General features: G+C 36.2%; 2 protein-coding genes across 8 annotated transcripts in view; one reads left to right on the top strand and one right to left on the bottom strand.

Moving 5' to 3' along the window:
- Window positions 1-6,864, top strand: part of LOC138334351 (spore coat assembly protein ExsA-like) — a 39,534-nt gene extending 32,670 nt beyond the window's left edge. Inside the window, exon 2 of the mRNA XM_069283011.1 lies at window positions 5,245-6,864. Within this exon, the coding sequence (XP_069139112.1) occupies window positions 5,424-6,173 (750 nt within the window). The 5' untranslated portion in view covers window positions 5,245-5,423 and the 3' untranslated portion in view covers window positions 6,174-6,864. The remainder of the gene's footprint in view (window positions 1-5,244) is intronic.
- Window positions 1-24,277, bottom strand: part of LOC138334348 (vitamin D3 receptor B-like) — a 580,118-nt gene that overhangs the window by 87,256 nt on the left and 468,585 nt on the right. The window contains exon 1 of one of the 7 annotated variants that reach the window (XM_069283007.1): window positions 15,832-15,852. The exons of 5 other annotated variants lie outside the window; for them this stretch is intronic. Coding sequence is in view for 1 of the 2 variants with exons in the window: in XM_069283001.1 (XP_069139102.1) it covers window positions 4,307-4,435 (129 nt within the window). In the remaining variant the exon portion in view is untranslated. Of the gene's footprint in view, window positions 1-4,306; window positions 4,532-15,831; window positions 15,853-24,277 lie in introns of those variants that run through there. One more of the 7 variants, XM_069283001.1, reaches the window with a different exon arrangement.

Below are 24,277 nucleotides of genomic sequence, written 5' to 3'. Positions count from 1 at the left end.
AAAACTACTGTAAACTAAAAAGCATACAAATAAATTTCCAGTATTTCTTGTTTGCAAAAGTAGGATTTAATTGATATTTCTGTTAGATGATGATTAAATAAAAAAAAACATAAAGAAAAATATCTACTTGTTAATGAACATGTAATGAACATAGATATAAAGTTTAAATTTTACTTTATAGAATCAAATATTTTCATTTTATATTTTGTTATCAATCACATCCAACAGTTATCCTACAAACACTTTGGAGACCCAGGTGGTGAGGTCAGAGGGATGTTTGTAAGTTACGGGAGACAGGAAGACAAAAACGGTTCGGAATGTCATTAATATCAATCTAGTTTGTATAAATTGTTTGCTATTTCAAGTATGTTGTAAAAAAAACTGAACATTAATATGAATATGAATTTAATCTACTATCAGTTTATTTTTCTGTGTTTGTTAAACTTCTTCTTATGGAGTTACATTAAAGTTGATCCATTTTTTGTCTAGCAGGATATGAAAAACGCTAATTTACATTTCAATACCTATAATATTATAATTAGAGATGAACACATCAGCTTCTATAGCAGACTATACACATGATGTTAGTCTGATGTCATACTGCTGTGTAGGACCACACAATGTTGTGAAAATTTGGTACTGTTGGGTAGGATCTGTGTGAGCTATATCCATCACCATGACAGATATTGAGTGATAGGTTATACCTTACCAAAGACCAGGACAATTTACCAGAGTCTACAGTAGCTCTGATTCCTAGAGAAACCACAGTTGCTGTACACCTATATATCGCTACAACACAAGTCATATTTCAGGAAACCTTAGATAATCCAAAAGAAATGGTCATCATAATGACGCTAGTCAGCAATCAACTGTGATGATTAAGGCAATATAACTGTACAATGGTGTCAGTAAATTAAGGTTTTACTGTACAATGGTGTCAATATAACAAGGTTTTACTGTAGAATGGTGTCAGTATAACAAGGTTTACTGTACAATGGTGACAGCATAACAAGGTTTTACTGTACAATGGTGACAGTATAACAAGGTTTTACTGTACAATGGTGACAGTATAACAAGGTTTTACTGTACAATGGTGACAGTATAACAAGGTTTTACTGTACAATGGTGTCAGTATAACAAGGTTTTACTGTACAATGGTGACAGTATAACAAGGTTTTACTGTACAATGGTGACAGTATAACAAGGTTTTACTGTACAATGGTGACAGTATAACAAGGTTTTACTGTACAATGGTGACAGTATAACAAGGTTTTACTGTACAATGGTGACAGTATAACAAGGTTTTACTGTACAATGGTGACAGTATAACAAGGTTTTACTGTACAATGGTGACAGTATAACAAGGTTTTACTGTACAATGGTGTCAGTATAACAAGGTTTTACTGTACAATGGTGACAGTATAACAAGGTTTTACTGTACAATGGTGACAGTATAACAAGGTTTTACTGTACAATGTACAATGGTGACAGTATAACAAGGTTTTACTGTACAATGGTGACAGTATAACAAGGTTTTACTGTACAATGGTGTCAGTTAACAAGGTTTTACTGTACAATGGTGACAGTATAACAAGGTTTTACTGTACAATGGTGTCAGTATAACAAGGTTTTACTGTACAATGGTGACAGTATAACAAGGTTTTACTGTACAATGGTGTCAGTATAACAAGGTTTTACTGTACAATGGTGTCAGTATAACAAGGTTTTACTGTACAATGGTGACAGTATAACAAGGTTTTACTGTACAATGGTGACAGTATAACAAGGTTTTACTGTACAATGGTGTCAGTATAACAAGGTTTTACTGTACAATGGTGTCAGTATAACAAGGTTTTACTGTACAATGGTAGTGCAGTATAACAAGGTTTTACTGTACAATGGTGTCAGTATAACAAGTTTTACTGTACAATCATTTTTACTGTACAATATAACAAGGTTTTACTGTACAATGGTAACAGTATAACAAGGTTTTATTGTACAATGGTGTCAGTATAACAAGGTTTTACTGTACAATGGTGACAGTATAACAAGGTTTTACTGTACAATGGTGTCAGTATAACAAGGTTTTACTGTACAATAGTTTTGCTGTACAATGGTGTCAGTATAACAAGGTTTTACTGTACAATGGTGTCAGTATAACAAGGTTTTACTGTACAATGGTGACAGTATAACAAGGTTTTACTGTACAATGGTGTCAGTATAACAAGGTTTTACTGTACAATGGTGTCAGTATAACAAGGTTTTACTGTACAATGGTGTCAGTATAACAAGGTTTTACTGTACAATGGTGTCAGTATAACAAGGTTTTACTGTACAATGGTGACAGTATAACAAGGTTTTACTGTACAATGGTGTCAGTATAACAAGGTTTTACTGTACAATGGTGACAGTATAACAAGGTTTTATTGTACAATGGTGTCAGTATAACAAGGTTTTACTGTACAATGGTGTCAGTATAACAAGGTTTTACTGTACAATGGTGTCAGTATAACAAGGTTTTACTGTACAATGGTGACAGTATAACAAGGTTTTACTGTACAATGGTGTCAGTATAACAAGGTTTTACTGTACAATGGTGTCAGTATAACAAGGTTTTACTGTACAATGTTTTACTGTACAATGGTAACAGTATAACAAGGTTTTACTGTACAATGGTGTCAGTATAACAAGGTTTTACTGTACAATGGTGACAGTATAACAAGGTTTTACTGTACAATGGTGTCAGTATAACAAGGTTTTACTGTACAATGGTGACAGTATAACAAGGTTTTACTGTACAATGGTGTCAGTATAACAAGGTTTTACTGTACAATGGTGTCAGTATAACAAGGTTTTACTGTACAATGGTGTCAGTATAACAAGGTTTTACTGTACAATGGTGACAGTATAACAAGGTTTTACTGTACAATGGTGTCAGTATAACAAGGTTTTACTGTACAATGGTGTCAGTATAACAAGGTTTTACTGTACAATGGTGTCAGTATAACAAGGTTTTACTGTACAATGGTGTCAGTATAACAAGGTTTTACTGTACAATGGTGTCAGTATAACAAGGTTTTACTGTACAATGGTGTCAGTATAACAAGGTTTTACTGTACAATGGTGTCAGTATAACAAGGTTTTACTGTACAATGGTGTCAGTATAACAAGGTTTTACTGTACAATGGTGTCAGTATAACAAGGTTTTACTGTACAATGGTGTCAGTATAACAAGGTTTTACTGTACAATGGTGTCAGTATAACAAGGTTTTACTGTACAATGGTGTCAGTATAACAAGGTTTTACTGTACAATGGTGTCACAGTATAACAAGGTTTTACTGTACAATGGTGTCAGTATAACAAGGTTTTACTGTACAATGGTGTCAGTATAACAAGGTTTTACTGTACAATGGTTTACAGTATAACAAGGTTTTACTGTACAATGGTGTCAGTATAACAAGGTTTTACTGTACAATGGTGTACAGTATAACAAGGTTTTACTGTACAATGGTGCAGTATAACAAGGTTTTACTGTACAATGATTACAGTATAACAAGGTTTTACATGTACAATGGTCAGTATAAACAAGGTTTTACTGTACAATGGTGTCAGTATAACAAAGGTTTTACTGTAGTACAATAAAGGTTTACTGTACAATGGTGTCAGTATAACAAGGTTTTATTGTACTGTACAATGGTGTCAGTATAACAAGGTTTTACTGTACAATGGTGTCAGTATAACAAGGTTTTACTGTACAATGGTGTCAGTATAACAAGGTTTTACTGTACAATGGTGTCAGTATAACGAGGTTTTACTGTACAACATTATTTCATTTTGTAGTGTTGGCTGTATCATTAAGCTTTGTTGTACAATTGAAACTGGTGTATTTTTCTGGTGACAAGGTGACACTTTTATATTTTTTCTGAATAACAACATCCACATCTGACAATATAAAACAACAATGTACAATGATGTTAACTCACCCTAATGACAAATTGTCTGTTATGGCTATTGTAGGGTTATGATCATATGTAGGTAAACAAACCTACATTTAACATGGAACAGAAAGTATCCCCAAAACAGATCTGATATAATTGTGAAATAGCCTACATCAGATATCGGTGACAGATAAGAGGAATGCAAGAGATAGTAGTCCAGTCAACAAAATGTCAGATCTATATAGACACATACCACTACTACTATACTCAAATAGCACTAAATGACCTAAGAGTGACCCCTACTGTATGACAGACAAAACAGTGTCTATACCTTACACAAAATCAACATGACCGTAACAATACAAACCATTTGTGGATATCCAAGTAATTTAATCCCCGATAAATGACCAAGAACATCCAAACGTTTCACCGGAGAAAAATGGTCACACATGTGTAGGTGTTCACGATATCCTGACCGAATTACTCTGTCCGACATCAATATAAGATATGGGGGACAGAAACGTTGACCTTTGACTCCTTAAAGTTGAAATTATTTGTAAATCGTGTGTCAATACTGGTAGCTGTGTCGAGTGACAACCTCACTGCTAACGCTATACACACACACAGGTAAACACATGGCACACACACACACTCCGACAGGTAAACAGTCGACAGACGTGTCTCTACAGACGTGTCTCTAACACCAATGTTGTGTGGCTTCTTAATTATTATACAAAATAAATTATGATATATACATGGTGTTCCCAGTATTATATTTATATAGTCTCCTAATCCACGATATTAGCACTGGCATACCATTCTCCATTCATTATTTATCTCTTTATTTTATACCTCACAAAGGAATCTGTCTGTGATCGCTTATTCTGGTTTTTTTTTTTTTTGGCTTGTGGCGATGACATAAAGCCAGTGTAACAGATTAATTTATTTTTGATCGGATACATTTGTCACCACCAGGAGCGGTCCTTTAGGATGAATGACTTCCCTCCGATCTAAAGTGAAGTATCACAGTCAAAGGTCTGGGGATCATCACAGTCTCTGTTAATGTATTCTATAATTGATAAATTGGTGGCATTCTGCTCCATGTCACATACACACAACCTTGAAACAAAAATCTTTTCTAATTTCAAAATATCTTAATAGCTTCAGATTTCAATCATTTTTACTAATTTAATCTTCTGTGGTACTAATATGAAAATTAATATACACTGAACTGAGATGATTGATATGTGAAGTCGATTCTTGTCTAGAAAGTATCTTAATGATAGTAACCTTATATGTTAACAGGGTCAGCAGCAGCCTACAATGACCTCCATAAGATATACCAGAAACATGTGACAGTATAAGCAATGAAGGATGACAGCATATCTCAACATCAACAGATGGACAATGACGCATTAATATCCTGAAAACATCAAGGCATAAACAATAACACACAAAAAACATCAAGGAAAAGATTAGGTGTCATGGAATGGATGGACAATAATGTGTATCCCAAAAACATCAAGGAATGGATGGACAATGATATGTATCCCGAAAACATCAAGGAATGGATGGACAATGATGTGTATCCTTGTAACATCAAGGAATGCATGGACAATGATGTGTATCCCGGTAACATCAAGGAATGGATGGACAATGATGTGTATCCCGAAAACATCAAGGAATGGATGGACAATGATGTGTATCCCAAAAACATCAAGGAATGCATGGACAATGATGTGTATCCCCAAAACACCAAGGAATGGATGGACAATGATGTGTATCCCGGTAACATCAAGGAGTGGATGGACAACGATGTGTATCCTGGTAACATCAAGGAATGGATGGACAATGATGTTTATCCCGGAAACATCAAGGAATGGATGGACAATGATGTGTATCCCGGTAACATCAAGGAATGGATGGACAATGATGTGTATCCCGGTAACATCAAGGAATGGATGGACAATGATCTGTATCCCCAAAACATCAAGGAATGGATGGACAATGATGTGTATCCTGGTAACATCAAGGAATGGATGGACAATGATGTGTATCCCGGTAACATCAAGGAATGGATGGACAATGATGTGTATCCCAAAAACATCAAGGAATGGATGGACAATGATGTGTATCCCGGTAACACCAAGGAAAGGATGGACAATGATGTGTATCCCGGTAACATCAAGGAATGGATGGACAATGATGTGTATCCCGGTAACATCAAGGAATAAATGGACAATGATGTGTATCCCGGTAACATCAAGGAATGGATGGACAATGATGTGTATCCCGGTAACATCAAGGAATGGATGGACAATGATGTGTATCCCGGTAACATCAAGGAGTGGATGGACAATGATGTGTATCCCGGTAACATCAAGGAATGGATGGACAATCATGTGTATCCCGGTAACATCAAGGAATGGATGGACAATGATGTGTATCCCAAAAACATCCAAGGAATGGATGGACAACGATGTGTATCCCGGTAACATCAAGGAATGGATGGACAATGATGTGTATCCTGGTAACATCAAGGAATGGATGGACAATGATGTGTATCCTGGTAACATCAAGGAATGGATGGACAATCATGTGTATCCCGGAAACATCAAGGAATGGATGGACAATGATGGAAGGTGAGATGATATATCAATACTATTTTTGTTATCCTCATCAATATTTTGACCTATATGGCAAATTATTTTTTAAACAATTTATTAATTGCCATCAAATGATGTTCAAGGTAGATCAACATCTTGAGAATTACGTATCGCCATTAATTTCTATGATTGATCAGTTAACATAAATAATGTTTAATTGGTAGAATAGGTTAATGTTGTGTAAGAAAACACAGATCTGGCTTTCCCACATTGGTACATTAGCCAGAACTGCAATAAATTAAATAATACACCAATCATAATCTCAATGTTATAGCTTGGCCTCGCTCAGAATCTCAAGGCTAATTAAATAAGTTATTCTAAATAAATTCAAGAAGTTATAACTCATGAATTGAAATTAAAAATTAGATATAAATCTATACAACTTAACGCATAATGTTTTTAAGAATGTGACCTATTTTAATCTCTTAATTATTATAAATAGCTAGTTGTGGTTCTTATCAACTCTACCTTGAAATAATGCCAGTTTAAATATTCCATTAATTTCATTGATGACCATACGAGGTCACTATACTATGAAGATACTGATCTTGTGCTGGTAGACACAGAAAATGTGTGTTATAAGTTATATCTATATACAGAGCCCATCACCCCCAAATTGTAGCAGACCTCTGTAAAGCTAATTCAGCACGGTCTCCCACTAATAGAGAAGCCAGAGAGAAACCTGAAGGGAAATCCTGTTTTCCTGGGTGAGGTTTGTCCTCAAAACAAGACATCTCCCGCGCTGTACTGTTGTAGCTACATTCTATGTCATTTGGCAAGACACAATTTAAACATGTATGCTTCCAAAAATGGTAGGTTTTGAGATGTATAGCCCTGTGGGGGAGCTTCCTTCTACAAGGACATCTTAACAACACCTGTATTACATGGTGATATCAAACAAAGGGACTACATTTTGTAGTAATCTAAATATCTTATAATGATTCCCAGCCTAGTACAACAGGCTGATTCAATAGAGGCATTGTTTATTCCCAGCCTAGTACAACAGGCTGATTCAATAGAGGAGAGATCCTGGTCCTCAGACCAATGCTGTAACTCTTGGTGTTGATGCCTGGATTGTCGTGTAATACCTTGTTATAATTACTGATCATACTTTGGATAATACAGATGAATGTAATGCTAGAGACAATATAGATACAATGTGGACCAATATAGCCTTGGACCACCTACCTTGATCCAGGGGGAAATATTGATCAAATATTAAACTGGGTTATCATGTATTGACAGCTGGCAGTTATTCCTTAGGAAACTACTAATGCATGTTTAGTTACATTACCTTCCACACCTGAAAGACATTTTTTAAGTTTAGTTACCTACCACACCTAAAGGACATTTGTTAAGTTTAGTTACCTACCACACCTGAAGGATTTTAAGTTTAGTTACCTACCACACCTGAAGGATTTCAAGTTTATTTACCTAACACACCTGATGGACTTTTAAATGGTTCAGTTACCTACCACACCTGAAGGACTTTAAGTTTAGTTATGTAAATTTTACTTGATTATAAATTATTTTTAATGTATGTTGATGAAAAAACACTTCAGTGGTTTTTTATATATATATATATTTTCATAACAATTTCACCTCCTAATATAGTTTATAATTTATATACACCAAACTATTAGGTGTTGAGGACATTTTTTGCAGTAATTGGCATCATTGAATCCTTGTAAAAATTTCTGAATTCAAAATTTACCAGATGCCTTCACCCTTACTGTCTGTTTAACACTACATTAGTAAGTCAACCTTTGTTCTGACCTCTGAACTTTATTGAAAAACAATTCAGTATTTTTAGTTTTCAGTTCCTCACTTGGCAGGGATTTGTAAGATTATATAGTGATGGATTTTATTAATGGTAAATTGTCTATCTATCTGCTATTTTATGGTTACCAATATCCCTGAATGGCTTGATCAATGTTGGATTGAATCGAGAAATTGATACGACTATAAATCTAATGATAATAGAGGGCAATTAAGATATGTGCTTTAAAATTCTACAGGTTGTCAGGTATGTGAAATGTTTAGAGAAATGAAAAACAAAGATATAATCTGTACGATGTGTTCAATCTGTCCTGGATATTATGATAAAAGTAACATTAAACATGGGATGTCTTGGCTGGGTACACATGTACTTATCTTTATATCGTAACCAATCCATTCAGTACTGATACATGTTAATATATTATTAAACCCAGGTATATCTCAGAAACTAAGTCAGAATAGAATTTCTATTCATTAAAACGTGATTCTTCATTATGTGTGGATGTGGAACTCTTCAGTAATAGAGATACGTATATGTCACAGCATAGTAGCATAGCTCATTTTAATACACCCTTGATAAAATAAATACATTGAAGCAGGTTACATAATCTACTTCAAATGTATAGTACACGACAAAATACAACTAGTGAGTCCCAAGTAACCAACTGTTACAGTAAGACAATGGTACATACAGTTTTTAGTTGTACCAACCCTCAGCTAACATTTATTTATCTAACTTCGTAGTTTAACTGGGAAGATTTCAATCACACAGTCCCATCCGTAAGGCCTTTTGAGGTTTGATTGTTCTTAAAATAAAAATATTTTATTTTGTAAACATTTGCTAACTTCAAATATAGTTGCTTTGCCAACATTTCCAATATATATCCGAGGTATGCAACTGACAGATCAGCTATCATAATGTAAGGTATGCAACTGACAGATCAGCTATCATAATGTAAGGTATGCAACTGACAGGTATGCAACTGACAGATCAGCTATCATAATGTAAGGTATACAACTGACAGATCAGCTATCATAATGTAAGGTATGCAACTGACAGATCAGCTATCATAATGTAAGGTATGTAACTGACAGATCAGCTATCATAATGTAAGGTATGTAACTGACAGATCAGCTATCATAATGTAAGGTATGCAACTGACAGATCAGCTATCATAATGTAAGGTATGTAACTGACAGATCAGCTATCATAATGTAAGGTATGCAACTGACAGATCAGCTATCATAATGTAAGGTATGTAACTGACAGATCAGCTATCATAATGTAAGGTATACAACTGACAGATCAGCTATCATAATGTAAGGTATACAACTGACAGATCAGCTATCATAATGTAAGGTATGTAACTGACAGATCAGCTATCATAATGTAAGGTATACAACTGACAGATCAGCTATCATAATGTAAGGTATGTAACTGACAGATCAGCTATCATAATGTAAGGTATACAACTGACAGATCAGCTATCATAATGTAAGGTATCAACTGACAGATCAGCTATCATAATGTAAGGTATGTAACTGACAGATCAGCTATCATAATGTAAGGTATGCAACTGACAGATCAGCTATCATAATGTAAGGTATGCAACTGACAGATCAGCTATCATAATGTAAGGTATGTAACTGACAGATCAGCTATCATAATGTAAGGTATGCAACTGACAGATCAGCTATCATAATGTAAGGTATGCAACTGACAGATCAGCTATCATAATGTAAGGTATGCAACTGACAGATCAGCTATCATAATGTAAGGTATGCAACTGACAGATCAGCTATCATAATGTAAGGTATGCAACTGAGATCACTAGCGACAGATCAGCTATCATAATGTAAGGTATGCAACTGACAGATCAGCTATCATAATGTAACTGACAGATCAGCTATCATAATGTAAGGTATGCAACTGACAGATCAGCTATCATAATGTAAGGTATGCAACTGACAGATCAGCTATCATAATGTAAGGTATGCAACTGACAGATCAGCTATCATAATGTAAGGTATGCAACTGACAGATCAGCTATCATAATGTAAGGTATGCAACTGACAGATCAGCTATCATAATGTAACTGACAGATCAGCTACCATAATGTAAGGTATGCAACTGACAGATCAGCTACCATAATGTAAGGTATGTAACTGACAGATCAGCTACCATAATGTAAGCATGCAACTGACAGATCAGCTATCATAATGTAAGGTATGTAACTGACAGATCAGATCATGAATGTAACTAGAACTGACATCACATCAAAGTAAGTTCAACTGACAGATCAGCTATCATAATGTAAGGTATGCAACTGACAGATCAGCTATCATAATGTAAGGTATCAACTGACAGATCAGCTATCAATGTAAGTATCAATGACAGATCATTATCATAATGTAAGGTATGCAACTGACAGATCAGCTATCATAATGTAAGCAACTGACAGATCAGCTATCATAATGTAAGGTATGCAACTGACAGATCAGCTATCATAATGTAAGTGTAAGACAGATCAGCTACATAATGTAAGGTATAACTGACAGATCAGTAAGGTATAACTGACAGATCAGCTATCATAATGTAAGGTATCAACTGACAGATCACTATCATAAGTGATAGACAGATCAGCTATCATAATGTAAGGTATCATGACAATCAGTATCAAATGTAAGGTATGTAACTGACAGATCAGCTATCATAATGTAAGGTATACAACTGACAGATCAGCTATCATAATGTAAGGTATGTAACTGACAGATCAGCTATCATAATGTAAGGTATGTAACTGACAGATCAGCTATCATAATGTAAGGTATGTAACTGACAGATCAGCTATCATAATGTAAGGTATGTAACTGACAGATCAGCTATCATAATGTAAGGTATACAACTGACAGATCAGCTATCATAATGTAAGGTATGTAACTGACCGATCAGCTATCATAATGTAAGGTATACAACTGACAGATCAGCTATCATAATGTAAGGTATGCAACTGACAGATCAGCTATCATAATGTAAGGTATACAACTGACAGATCAGCTACCATAATGTAAGGTATGCAACTGACAGATCAGCTATCATAATGTAAGGTATGTAGCTGACAGATCAGCTATCATAATATAAGGTATACAAATGACAGATCAGCTACCATAATGTAAGGTATGCAACTGACCGATCAGCTATCATAATGTAAGGTATACAACTGACCGATCAGCTATCATAATGTAAGGTATGTAACTGACAGATCAGCTATCATAATGTAAGGTATGTAACTGACAGATCAGCTATCATAATGTAAGGTATGCAACTGACAGATCAGCTATCATAATGTAAGGTATGCAACTGACAGATCAGCTATCATAATGTAAGGTATGTAACTGACAGATCAGCTATCATAATGTAAGGTATGCAACTGACAGATCAGCTATCATAATGTAAGGTATGCAACTGACAGATCAGCTATCATAATGTAAGGTATGCAACTGACAGATCAGCTATCATAATGTAAGGTATGCAACTGACAGATCAGCTATCATAATGTAAGGTATGCAACTGACAGATCAGCTATGATAATGTAACTGACAGATCAGCTATCATAATGTAAGGTATGCAACTGACAGATCAGCTATCATAATGTAAGGTATACTGACAGATCAGCTATCATAATGTAAGGTATGACAACTGACAGATCAGCTATCATAATGTAAGGTATGCTACTGTAAGCAACTGACAGATCAGCTACCATAATGTAAGGTATGCAACTGACAGATCAGCTATCATAATGTAAGGTATGCAACTGACAGATCAGCTATCATAATGTAAGGTATACAACTGACAGATCAGCTATCATAATGTAAGGTATGCAACTGACAGATCAGCTATCATAATGTAAGGTATGCAACTGACAGATCAGCTACCATAATGTAACTGACAGATCAGCTACCATAATGTAACTGACAGATCAGCTATCATAATGTAAGGTATGCAACTGACAGATCAGCTATCATAATGTAAGGTATGTAACTGACAGATCAGCTATCATAATGTAAGGTATACTGACAGATCAGCTATCATAATGTAAGGTATGCAACTGACAGATCAGCTATCATAATGTAAGGTATGTAACTGACAGATCAGCTATCATAATGTAAGGTATGCAACTGACAGATCAGCTATCATAATGTAAGGTATGCAACTGACAGATCAGCTATCATAATGTAAGGTATGTAACTGACAGATCAGCTATCATAATGTAACTGACAGATCAGCTATCATAATGTAAGGTATGCAACTGACAGATCAGCTATCATAATGTAAGGTATGTAACTGACAGATCAGCTATCATAATGTAACTGACAGATCAGCTATCATAATGTAAGGTATGCAACTGACAGATCAGCTATCATAATGTAAGGTATGTAACTGACAGATCAGCTATCATAATGTAACTGACAGATCAGCTATCATAATGTAAGGTATGCAACTGACAGATCAGCTATCATAATGTAAGGTATGTAACTGACAGATCAGCTATCATAATGTAAGGTATACTGACAGATCAGCTATCATAATGTAAGGTATGCAACTGACAGATCAGCTATCATAATGTAAGGTATGTAACTGACAGATCAGCTATCATAATGTAAGGTATGCAATGGATCACTACATAATGCAACTGACAGATCAGCTATCATAATGTAAGGTATGCAACTGACAGATCAGCTATCATAATGTAAGGTATGTAACTGACAGATCAGCTACATAATGTAACTGACAGATCAGCTATCATAATGTAAGGTATGTAACTGACAGATCAGCTATCATAATGTAAGGTATGCAACTGACAGATCAGCTATCATAATGTAAGGTATGTAACTGACAGATCAGCTATCATAATGTAAGGTATGTAACTGACAGATCAACTATCATAATGTAAGGTAAGCAACTGACAGATCAGCTATCATAATGTAAGGTATGCAACTGACAGATCAGCTATCATAATGTAAGGTATGCAACTGACAGATCAGCTATCATAATGTAAGGTATGTAACTGACAGATCAGCTATCATAATGTAAGGTATGCAACTGACAGATCAACTATCATAATGTAAGCAACTGACAGATCAGCTATCATAATGTAAGGTATGCAACTGACAGATCAGCTATCATAATGTAAGCAACTGACAGATCAGCTATCATAATGTAAGGTATGCAACTGACAGATCAGCTACCATAATGTAAGGTATGCAACTGACAGATCAGCTATCATAATGTAAGGTATACAACTGACAGATCAGCTATCCATAATGCAACTGACAGATCAACTATCATAATGTAAGGTATGTAACTGACAGATCAGCTATCATAATGTAAGGTATGCAACTGACAGATCAGCTATCATAATGTAAGGTATGTAACTGACAGATCAGCTATCATAATGTAAGGTATGTAACTGACAGATCAGCTATCATAATGTAAGGTATGTAACTGACAGATCAGCTATCATAATGTAAGGTATGTAACTGACAGATCAACTACCATAATGTAACTGACAGATCAGCTATCATAATGTAAGGTATGCAACTGACAGATCAACTACCATAATGTAACTGACAGATCAGCTATCATAATGTAAGGTATGCAACTGACAGATCAGCTACCATAATGTAACTGACAGATCAGCTATCATAATGTAACTGACAGATCAGCTATCATAATGTAACTGACAGATCAGCTACCATAATGTAACTGACAGATCAGCTATCATAATGTAACATCATCAATCACAAGAATTGTTAGTTTGCACCCAATCTTACTCTATTTAAATTTCAGACTTTGATTCACACAAATGTAACCTTTCAATGCTTCATGACACAACTAGCATTCTGAAATCTTTAAGTAATATATTGATCAAAAGAAAAACAGAACAAATTTTGAATGTCAATAAGGCGATCAATTTATGCTAAGCTAATCAGTCATTATAATGCTAAGTGCTCAAACGTTCTCAACTTGTGTTGAATTAATGGACAGGGAGTGAAGAGGTATAGTCAACAGTACTAGATTTGTTTAAGTTTGCTTTCTGTTAGCTTATTATGTAAACATGGAGAAAATGATTTACAGTCAATCTCAGACTCCCCGAGATAGATTTTACTGCTGCCATCTTTCTGCCATCAAATTTGGTAATAATGCCAAGATTCCTTGAAATGTCTAGATAAAATGAAGATGATTCTGTGGTAATGGTTCACTGCTTCTATACAACTGGAAAATGAGTATGTAAAGAAGAAAGGAATATATCGACATCTGTGAAAGATTTTGGTTGGTCAGTACTTGGAAAGGTTAGCATTGTCAAGGTCAGCACTTGTCAAGGTCAGCATTCGTAAATTTAGGTCAGCATTCGGCAAAGTCAGCACTCCGTAAGGTCAACACTCATAAAGGTCAGCATTTGGCAAAGTCAGCAATCTGCAAGGTCAGCATTAATCAAGATAGGCACTCGTCAAGCCTCATGCTGAACAGTAAAAATAAACAAACCTAACACCTTGAAATGATTTAAAGTCAATAGATGACTGTATAAAACCAGCCCAGTAAAAATACTGGTAAGTAATTGAAAGTATGCAGGTACCCGTGTCTCTCACCTGGCCACTAACGATATTTTCTCACCTTCCCTCTCTAGACCTTGATCCTTACCTGGATACTTGTCATATTATGCTGTGGATTTATTTGAACACTTCCTGCTTACTATAGCTACCGTATCAGCTTAATGTTATCAGGTTATGTATTCTTGGGGAATAAAACCGTTGTTATCTTTACCTATAAACACAGAAACATTACATCCAGCTCTGTAAGACAAAAGACAATGTAACTTCCAACAGAAACTACATATGCATGTGATCGGTTCACACCATCATGTGACTTGAGGTTACTGAGATCTTTGCCTATAAATGTTTCTTCGGTACAACTCACACTATAACCCTCCATATCACGCTTTACCAATTTCTATGCTACCTTCAACTATCCTGCCTTTGTCTTCTTCCTAGAAGATCCTGAGTTTTGCTGTATGTGCTGATCATTTGTCCCCTAAGATCAAACTCTAAGAATCATACCTCAGGGAGCGCTAAGATGATATAACACAACTTAATCTTTCCACCTCGAGTTTGAATCCCCGCCATGATATTTGTCAACATTAACATTTTATTTAGCAAACATTTTATTTTGAATCAAACAGAAACATGCTTGCTGTTGCCGTGCCATGAGCAATCCAAATTAAAATGGGTAAAATACTTGAGGACTGGAGCATAAGCAAATTCAAACCCTCAATGGTTGTGGAACCAGCTTACATAACACATAAATGACAGTCGCATTTCAAACACAGTTCGTACATAAACTGTAGAGTGTGATTTTATCTATGGTACTTGGTGTATGTTTACGTACCTTTGTTTGGGTACCACTGCGACCTGAGTATCCACAATACCACAGATAATGTTATTATATCTCAGTACCACTGTGACCTAAGAGGTAGGTATCCACATAACAATGTTACTATATCTCCATACAAAGTGTGGTATAGTTATTTATAAAAACATCGTTTAACCACAGAGAGGAAACATCTAAGTACTGCCTGACTTACAGCATACAAGGATACATTCGACATCCCAAACTTCCTCTTGTGCCAGATAAGAGGGCACTTTTCAATTAATTGATAAAATACCAGACCCTCTCTGTATGGCAGTTTGTTAACATGCGTGTAAGCAGTGTGTGTAACACAAAACATTGCCAATGAAATCTAGGGTTCCAACCATTGCTATAAAAACCTGGCCATGCTGCAGACCCTGGTGGATGTGGCGCAAGAATCATTTAAATGTTTACTATAACATCAAGGAAGCTTTTCATCCTGCTTCATCTCATTGAAAAGTTCACAGTAAAAACATCAAATGTTAATAATCGATTTCCAAGATTTTATAGATTTTTGCCAAGACTTTAGAGACTATCTGATGGTCGAGTTGTAAAAGGTCGGCAGGATGTGATACAAATAACAAACAGCTTTTTGATTTTTGATAATGATAATATTTTTGAATATTGATCTTAATTCAAATTCAAAATTTACATTTTCTTGTTATATATGACCTATATAATTCAACAATTAGGTTGTTGGCTTGACCTTGACCTTGACAATTTAGAAATCAGTTAATAGTAATACATTAGACAGTTTCCAATTAGGACACTTTCTTGTTTGAAGATTTAGCGCCCTTTCAGTCCTTTCAGTTCTAGTATGTCAGGTCACAGGTCACACTGTTAAACAGAAGAGAAGGGAACCCCTCCCTAAATACCAACAGGGCCATCTAATTGGGCACCTGGCTGTGAAAATTTACACCATTTCACTGTAAACATTATGTCTGGTTTACATAAACCACATGAACCCAGCATATGGCTAACTCCTAGCAGAAATTACTATCTTTTGGTTTGTCTTTTGTTTTTCTTCTAAAATATCTCACTCAGATCTAATTTTAAAGTTCTGTAGTAATTTGTATCAACGATTACTTCAATAACTCTCTGTGTATGTTACATATAACGCAGCATTTACTCGTTCACTGACGGTCCATTCTCATCACACATAGACTCGTACCATTAAATCATTTTTTATTTATCAATTTATCACACGTCCATTAATCCGTACATATATTGTCAGTCTAAGTGACAGTAGACATTACAACAGATATAAGTGTATCTGAGAGCTCAGATGGCTACATAGGTTTGCCACCATCTACTAAACAACTCTAAAGGAAAGGAAGTGATACTCCAGGAAATAGGAATCAAACTAAAAGCGATAAAGGATAAAGAATATGTCAAGGAAAAGATAGAAAGATGAAGTTAATCACTTGATTTTTGTTTATTATTATTCAATCATTTATTTTAATCTATCTTTTTTATTTTATGAGGGGGTTAGAAAATAATGTTTTATTATTTGATACAAACGTCTACCATGTGTTAAATAGAAGATGCGGTTGTTATAGTAGAACAATAGAACAGGAGAAATGTTTTTTTGTACTGGTTGTGCGGAGTACATGAAGCACCCCACTTGTCTCAGTGATAAATTAAGCACACTTCCCGTCTAATTGGACATCATGGAGGGAAATCGTCATCGTTATAGGTTCTGGCACTCCCACCTATTTCCCCGTTTTCTAAGTATCTCCAAAAACAATGATATTTACTGGGAGGAAATGGAGGAAAGAAATGAGCTAGTCTCCCACACAAACATCTGTTGTCTATAGCGTCATCTGTGTGTTCAATTTCAAAATTAACTACAAAAATAATGTGATTTAGGAAAAGGAAAAAATAAGGAAATCACATTGTTATAACTTTATACCCTAAACAGGGTGTACATTCCCTAAAAGTGCTTAGTCATTACAAGTGATCTATAACGTGTAACAACTATTTCAGCTGTGAACCAATAGTTATCCTCCACAAGGTTAATAAATATTCTCAAACTGTGAACATGTAAATGTTATTTTAACTGCGAGGTGTAATCATATTAAAAACACATCAGATCGCTTTAGGTGTTAGAGGCACAAAGAAATTATTCTGCTTTTTCCACCATGAATTTCTTGAATACAGTAATGAGGTCTTAGCATGACAATAGATCTAAATGTGGATTTGATTGGCAGCAATGTTCACAAGCCATAACTGTGCATGTGGTAATCACCTACATAATACACAAAACAGTCTTCCAGGTCAAAGTTCAAGTATGGTCAAAAAGAGTCAAGAGTATTCAAAGTTCAAACAAGAGATCCCAGAAGGATCTTGGCGCCCACCAAAACATGAATTAAGTCTGACAATGGAAAGAGGGATCTTTTTCTACTTTTCAAGCTTTTACTACATACTACATGTGAAATTTTAGAAAGATCCTTTCAGTACTTTCTGAGATATATAGCAGTAACAAGCTGCAATTATCAAAATCCAAGATGGGTACCAGTCAACCATCTTATTGACAGATTGGTCCCAAAATGCAATATACACAACCAAGGTCCTTGGGGAGCCTTCATATGAAATTTGAGACAGATCGTTTCTGTACTTTCTGAGAAATAGTGGTCCCAAACTGCAAATGTCAAAATCCAAGATGGCATCCTGTCGGACATCTTGTTCACTGATCGGTCCCAAACTGCAATATGCACAACTAGGGACCTGGGGGAACCTGCACATGAAATAGCCCACCATCTGATGATGGTAGGCTAAAAAGGTCACAAAACCGTCAGGAGTAATAAAATCATTGGATAAGAGCATTTACAAGTTCAAGGTCAAATCAGGTCATATTGGATAAGTGCCTTCACAGGTTAAGGTCAAATCAGGTCATGTTGGATAAGTGCCTTCACAGACTAAAGGTCAAATTACAGTAGTTGAATTAGTGTCTTTACAGGTTAAAGGTCAAATGAGGTCAAGTTAGGATAAGTGTCATCAAAGGCTTAAGGTTAAATGAGGTCATGTTGACCGGAAGTGTCATCACAGGCTAATAGTCAAATGGAGTTATATATCTTGCAGGATTAAATTTTGGTTGAAATGATATTAGTAAATATCATAAAATAAATGGTTGAATACTCACTTTTGTAATGTACTAGGATCTAACATTTTAGGAACTTACAGGGACTCACACCACCTCTATACTGTGAGCCCCGAGTGATTCAAATACTTATTTGTTACTATTTAAACATTAAACCAAATTCCTTGTATTTCAAATAGGACCTTTTTTGTTGACTTCTGTAGTTTGATATGTCTCCGTTATAAAGTTCCTGCTTTTGTACATTTTTTTTTCTGTATATGTACACAGTGAGTTTACAGTCGACAGAACATGTGAATTATCTATAGAAGTAGTGGGCCACTCTGGTCTTCTCATTATTCATAACAATTCAGATAACAAGCCGAGACTGATATTTAAATCAATTTAACAAACTACTGGCCTCTTATGTCCATACAATGTAGCTTTTGTTATGATCAGTCCAAAGATTATGTTGAATATGATCAGAAATAAATACACCCGACACGTTCTGACTGGAGAACCCCAGACTTTTGTTATCCAGAAGTCAACTTGCAAGGCATAATTTTTTGTTCTTGAAAAACTCAGTTTGAAATGATCCCTGTAATATTTCCGACATGTTGAACAATCAGTCGGCCCTTTGTGAGAATTATGCCCCCCCAGTCGCAATGATACACATAATAGACACCTATCTGATTTCAGACAGGATTGCCCGTTTCCTGTCCATCCTGATATTTTTAATGTTAACTCAAATATTTCTTCAATTTTATAAAAGGAATGTTCCTATTAGTAATAAAAATTCCCACCTGTTTCAACTTTTCCACATGAGAAGCTTGGCCAGTGGCTTCTGCAGGTTTTGTTTAAAACTTAAATAGTCTATTTTGTTTTATCTGGCTGAACAGAAACTGGTTTTGAGATGGCCCCTGTGTGCCAGCCTGCTAGTATAAGTAAGGTTTATTTACACACAGTTGGTAGGATGAACCAGTTTAACCTACATATCCCACCATACACTATAATATACACACATGTAAACACACCAAGGGTTGGACAAGTAGATCACAAGTTAGCTTAACATTCACAGTCACTTTTGTTTCACCTCAGCTCTCCTGAAGTTCCCATCTAAACTTTGTTTTACCTTAGCTATCCTGATGTTCCCATCTAAACTTTGTTTTACCTTAGCTACTCTGAAGTTCCCATCTAAACTTTTTTTTACCTTAGCTATTCTGAAGTTCCCATCTAAACTTTGTTTTACCTCAGCTCTTCTAGAGTTCCTATCTAATCTTTGTTTTACCTCTGCTCTCCTGAAGTTCCTGTCTAAACTTTGTTTCACCTCAGCTCTCCTGAAGTTCCCATCTAAACTTTGTTTTACCTCAGCTCTCCTGAAGTTCCCATCTAAACTTTGTTTCACCTCAGCTCTCCTGAAGTTCCCATCTAATCTTTGTTTCACCACAGCTCTCCTGATGTTCCCATCTAAACTTTGTTTTACCTCAGCTCTCCTGAAGTTCCCATCCCATCTAAACTCTTCTTTAAGTCTCCTTTGTCAATTAGTCCAAAGGCAGAATGGGTTCTATTAACCACCTATGACAAGTTGTTTTACTCATTTTATTGAATCAAAAACCTTAAAACCTTCCCTGCTTCCCTTCAAGTCATTGTCTTAAAACATTCCCTGCTTCCCTTCCAGTCCTTGTCTTAAAACCTTCCTTGCTTCCCTTCCAGTCATTGTCTTAAAACCTTCCCTGCTTCCCTTCCAGTCATTGTCTTAAAACCTTCCCTGCTTCCCTTCCAGTCATTGTCTTAAAACCTTCCCTGCTTCCCTTCCAGTCATTGTCTTAAAACCTTCCTTGCTTCCCTTCCAGTCATTGTCTTAAAACCTTCCCTGCTTCCCTTCCAGTCTTTGTCTTAAAACTTTCCCTGCTTCCCTTCCAGTCGTTGTCTTAAAACCTTCCCTGCTTCCCTTCCAGTCATTGTCTTAAAACTTTCCCTGCTTCCCTTCCAGTCATTGTCTTAAAACTTTCCCTGCTTCGCTTCTCATCAATGTCTTAACACCTCTCCAAAGTTCACTTTTCCTGTCCTTGTCTTAAAACTCAGTCTCTTCTCAAGCTTAAAAGTTTCAAAGTCTAGACAAGTTAAGATTAACCTTTAGACAACTATCATACTCTATCAATCAGTTTCAATCTATCCTTCCTGCATCTTAAAATATTCTAAACGTCTCCAATCATATCCTAACATATCACCTGTCTAACATCAATTTCTCTCCACAAACAGATATTACAAAGGAGATCTCAAGAAGGTCATGTTTTTTTTATTTAGAATTATAAATAATATTTTGGAGAAGAACATTTGATATCCAGGACCTTTCCTTACACCCATTAATGTTTCCTATACAGTCTTTTTATTCACGGAATCCTGATGAAATATGTGATTGAGAGTGAACCAGTAGCAGTGGAGCACCCTGTCACACCCCATTAACGGTCTCTGTAGCTATCAACAGCCTCTAGCCCCTTCACAGCTAAGTAGCAGTAATCACACGGCACCTCTGTAAGTAGCTGCTAATCACGATCCTGACCTTGACAGGTTGATCATAGTAATTAAGGGTTTAGCCCCATTACCGACCACAGATTTACCTGCTTGTGTTGTAGGTGTTACACAGTAAATTCTACTGATGCCAGGGTAGAAGGTCAATTTAACTATTATAATGATACTCCCACTCATATAGGCAGGTGCGTCAGGAACTCTCAATTCAAATTTAAAGTCATCCCTGGTTAAGAGGAAAGAATGGCTTTAACCCCCTCTAGGGCTCCACTCTATAAGGTACCATAAGGATACCATCCCTGGTTTGAAGGAGAGAATCCCCTCCAGGGCCCAACTTTATAAAGCACCACAGGAATACCATCCCTGGTTTGGAGGAGGGAATGACTTTAACCACCTCCAGGGCTCCACTCTATAAGGTATTATAGGGATACCATTCCTGGTTGGGAGGAGGGGTGGCTTTAACCCCCTCCAGGGCTCCACTCCATAAGGTACCATAGGGATACCATTCCTGGTTTGGAGGAGAGAACGGCTTTAACCCCTCAAGGGCCCAACTTTATAAGGTACCATAGGGACATTATCCCAGTTTGGAGGAGGGCATGGCTTTAACACCCTCCAGGGCCCCACTGCATAAGGTGCCATAGGGATACCATCCCTGGTTTGGAGGAGAGAATGACTTTAACCCCTCCAGGGCACACTCTTATAAGTCACCATAGGGATACAATCCCTGCTCTGGAGGAGAGAGGCTTTGACTCCCTCCAGGGCCCCACTCTATAAGGTACTATAGGGATACCATTCCTGATCTAGAGGAGAGAATGGCTTTAAGCCTCTCCAGGGCCCCACTTTATAAGGTACCATAGAGATAGCATCCCTGCTCTGGAATAGAGAATGGCTTTAACACCATTCAGGGCCCCATTCTTATAAGTCAGCATAGGGATACCATCCCTGGTTTGGATGAGAGAATGGCTTTAACCCCCTCTAGGGCACACTCTTGTAAGTCACCATAGGGATACAATCCCTGCTCTGGAATAGAGAATGGCTTTAACATCCTCCAGGGCCCCACTCTTATAAGTCAGCATAGGGATACCATCCCTGGTTTGGATGAGAGAATGGCTTTAACCCCCTCTAGGGCCCCACTCTATAAGGTTACATGTACTGGTGCCAACAAACAGACAAACCAGCCAAGTTTTTTCAGTTTCCCTTCTCTCTCATTCAATTCCACAATAATTGACTTTTTCACATATACCTTTCTCTCTAATTTGTACTTCAGACATATGTTCTAGAGAAACCCAGATAATATGGCCATTCTCTTAACTCCTAATGGAGCAACCTTAAAGCTATTTCACTCAACAAACTTTAATAACAGAACATCTACAATATCAACTGTTACAGGGAGAAATACAGATTGATGATGTGTAATTAGTCATTTTGGTTTGGTCTTATTTGTTCTAAATCTCTTCAATCACAGAAATAAGCAAACTTCTTCATCCTGTAAACCCTTATATCTATAATGGCCTGGCCCACCGGTCATAATCAGTGATAAGAAATGGATTATCAGGTAAATCCATAGAAAATAGGTATCATTAAGCAGGTGGTCTTTATACAGAGGTGGTCACTAAGAGAGGTTTGACTGTATACAAATATATGAATATGGTCTATCATGATTTGCTATGGCAGAAGTTCACCAACAAACATAATGATATAATGTGTATTGTATTTAAGTATTTCTAGTCAAATATTTTCCAAGTTATTAAACAGACTGCCACATGGTAATCATATTAATTGTCCCCATTTTGTGTGTAGTAGATATTGATTTTTATACATACTCTGTCTTTGATGTGAGTTTGTATCTACAAATTTTAAATATCAACTCTCATACACTATAGCACAATTAACAATCTAATTTCAACTCTCACAGCTAAAATGACAGACCATTTAACTTGTGATATAAGCATGTGAAGTAGCTTATTAAGTGTAAATTGGCTCACTGCTGCCAGTTTTTGTGTAAATGACCAGGAAAACACCTCCTCTTCTCTCCCAATAATGACACGCCTGAGTATCATTGACCTAGTTAGCAATATAGGTGAAAATCTAGTTGTCAGAAATTTTGTGTCAATACTCTCAGATTTACATTTTTACTGTGACTTCACATTATGTAACCAAATGTTGTTGTGTGTTGTTCAGTGCTCCCGCTTATTATGACGTCAGTATCATTGTGACGTCACATTATGGTCGTGTCGACGATCAGTTGGTAATTTGGAGAGAGTGTGCCTGCCTGACATGTTGATAAAGCCATGTTTGGTGTACTTTACTGATAAAACAGACACCTCATGTTAACTCAAGCTTACCATCTGGGTCAGATACATCACCTTAAACCTCAAAAATAACCTCAAAAGTAACAAATGTACTCTTAGCACAATTGGAAACCATCTGCCCTGCCAGCTACACGTAATGTTTGTTTCATGTCCATGGCAGATTAGAAATCACAGCCTATTGACTGTGTTTAAGGTAAGGGTATAAACTGTCTACAAACCCAAACCAACGTCATTACAATGGAGATTTTCCACATATAAATACACTACTTTATCACCTGATCTGACCTCTCGTCACCTTAGAGGTGTGACCAGGGAGTGTCCAATCACTCAACATGGAGAAATCCGTATTAGGATCCCCAATCTTACAGCTATACGACTGGTCAATGTGGTAAATAAAGTCAGTAATTTTAGCTTCCAGGACACAAGCTTCCATTCCTGGTAAAATAAGTGTCTGTGATTTCTTGCTATTTCAAACACATCACATACTAAGAACCATTCAACTTTAATG

Source organism: Argopecten irradians, chromosome 11 (genome assembly GCF_041381155.1).
Source record: "Argopecten irradians isolate NY chromosome 11, Ai_NY, whole genome shotgun sequence".
Taxonomy (NCBI): domain Eukaryota; kingdom Metazoa; phylum Mollusca; class Bivalvia; order Pectinida; family Pectinidae; genus Argopecten; species Argopecten irradians.
Note: the sequence above shows the minus strand (reverse complement) of the source record. Positions and strands in the feature narration are given on the sequence as shown.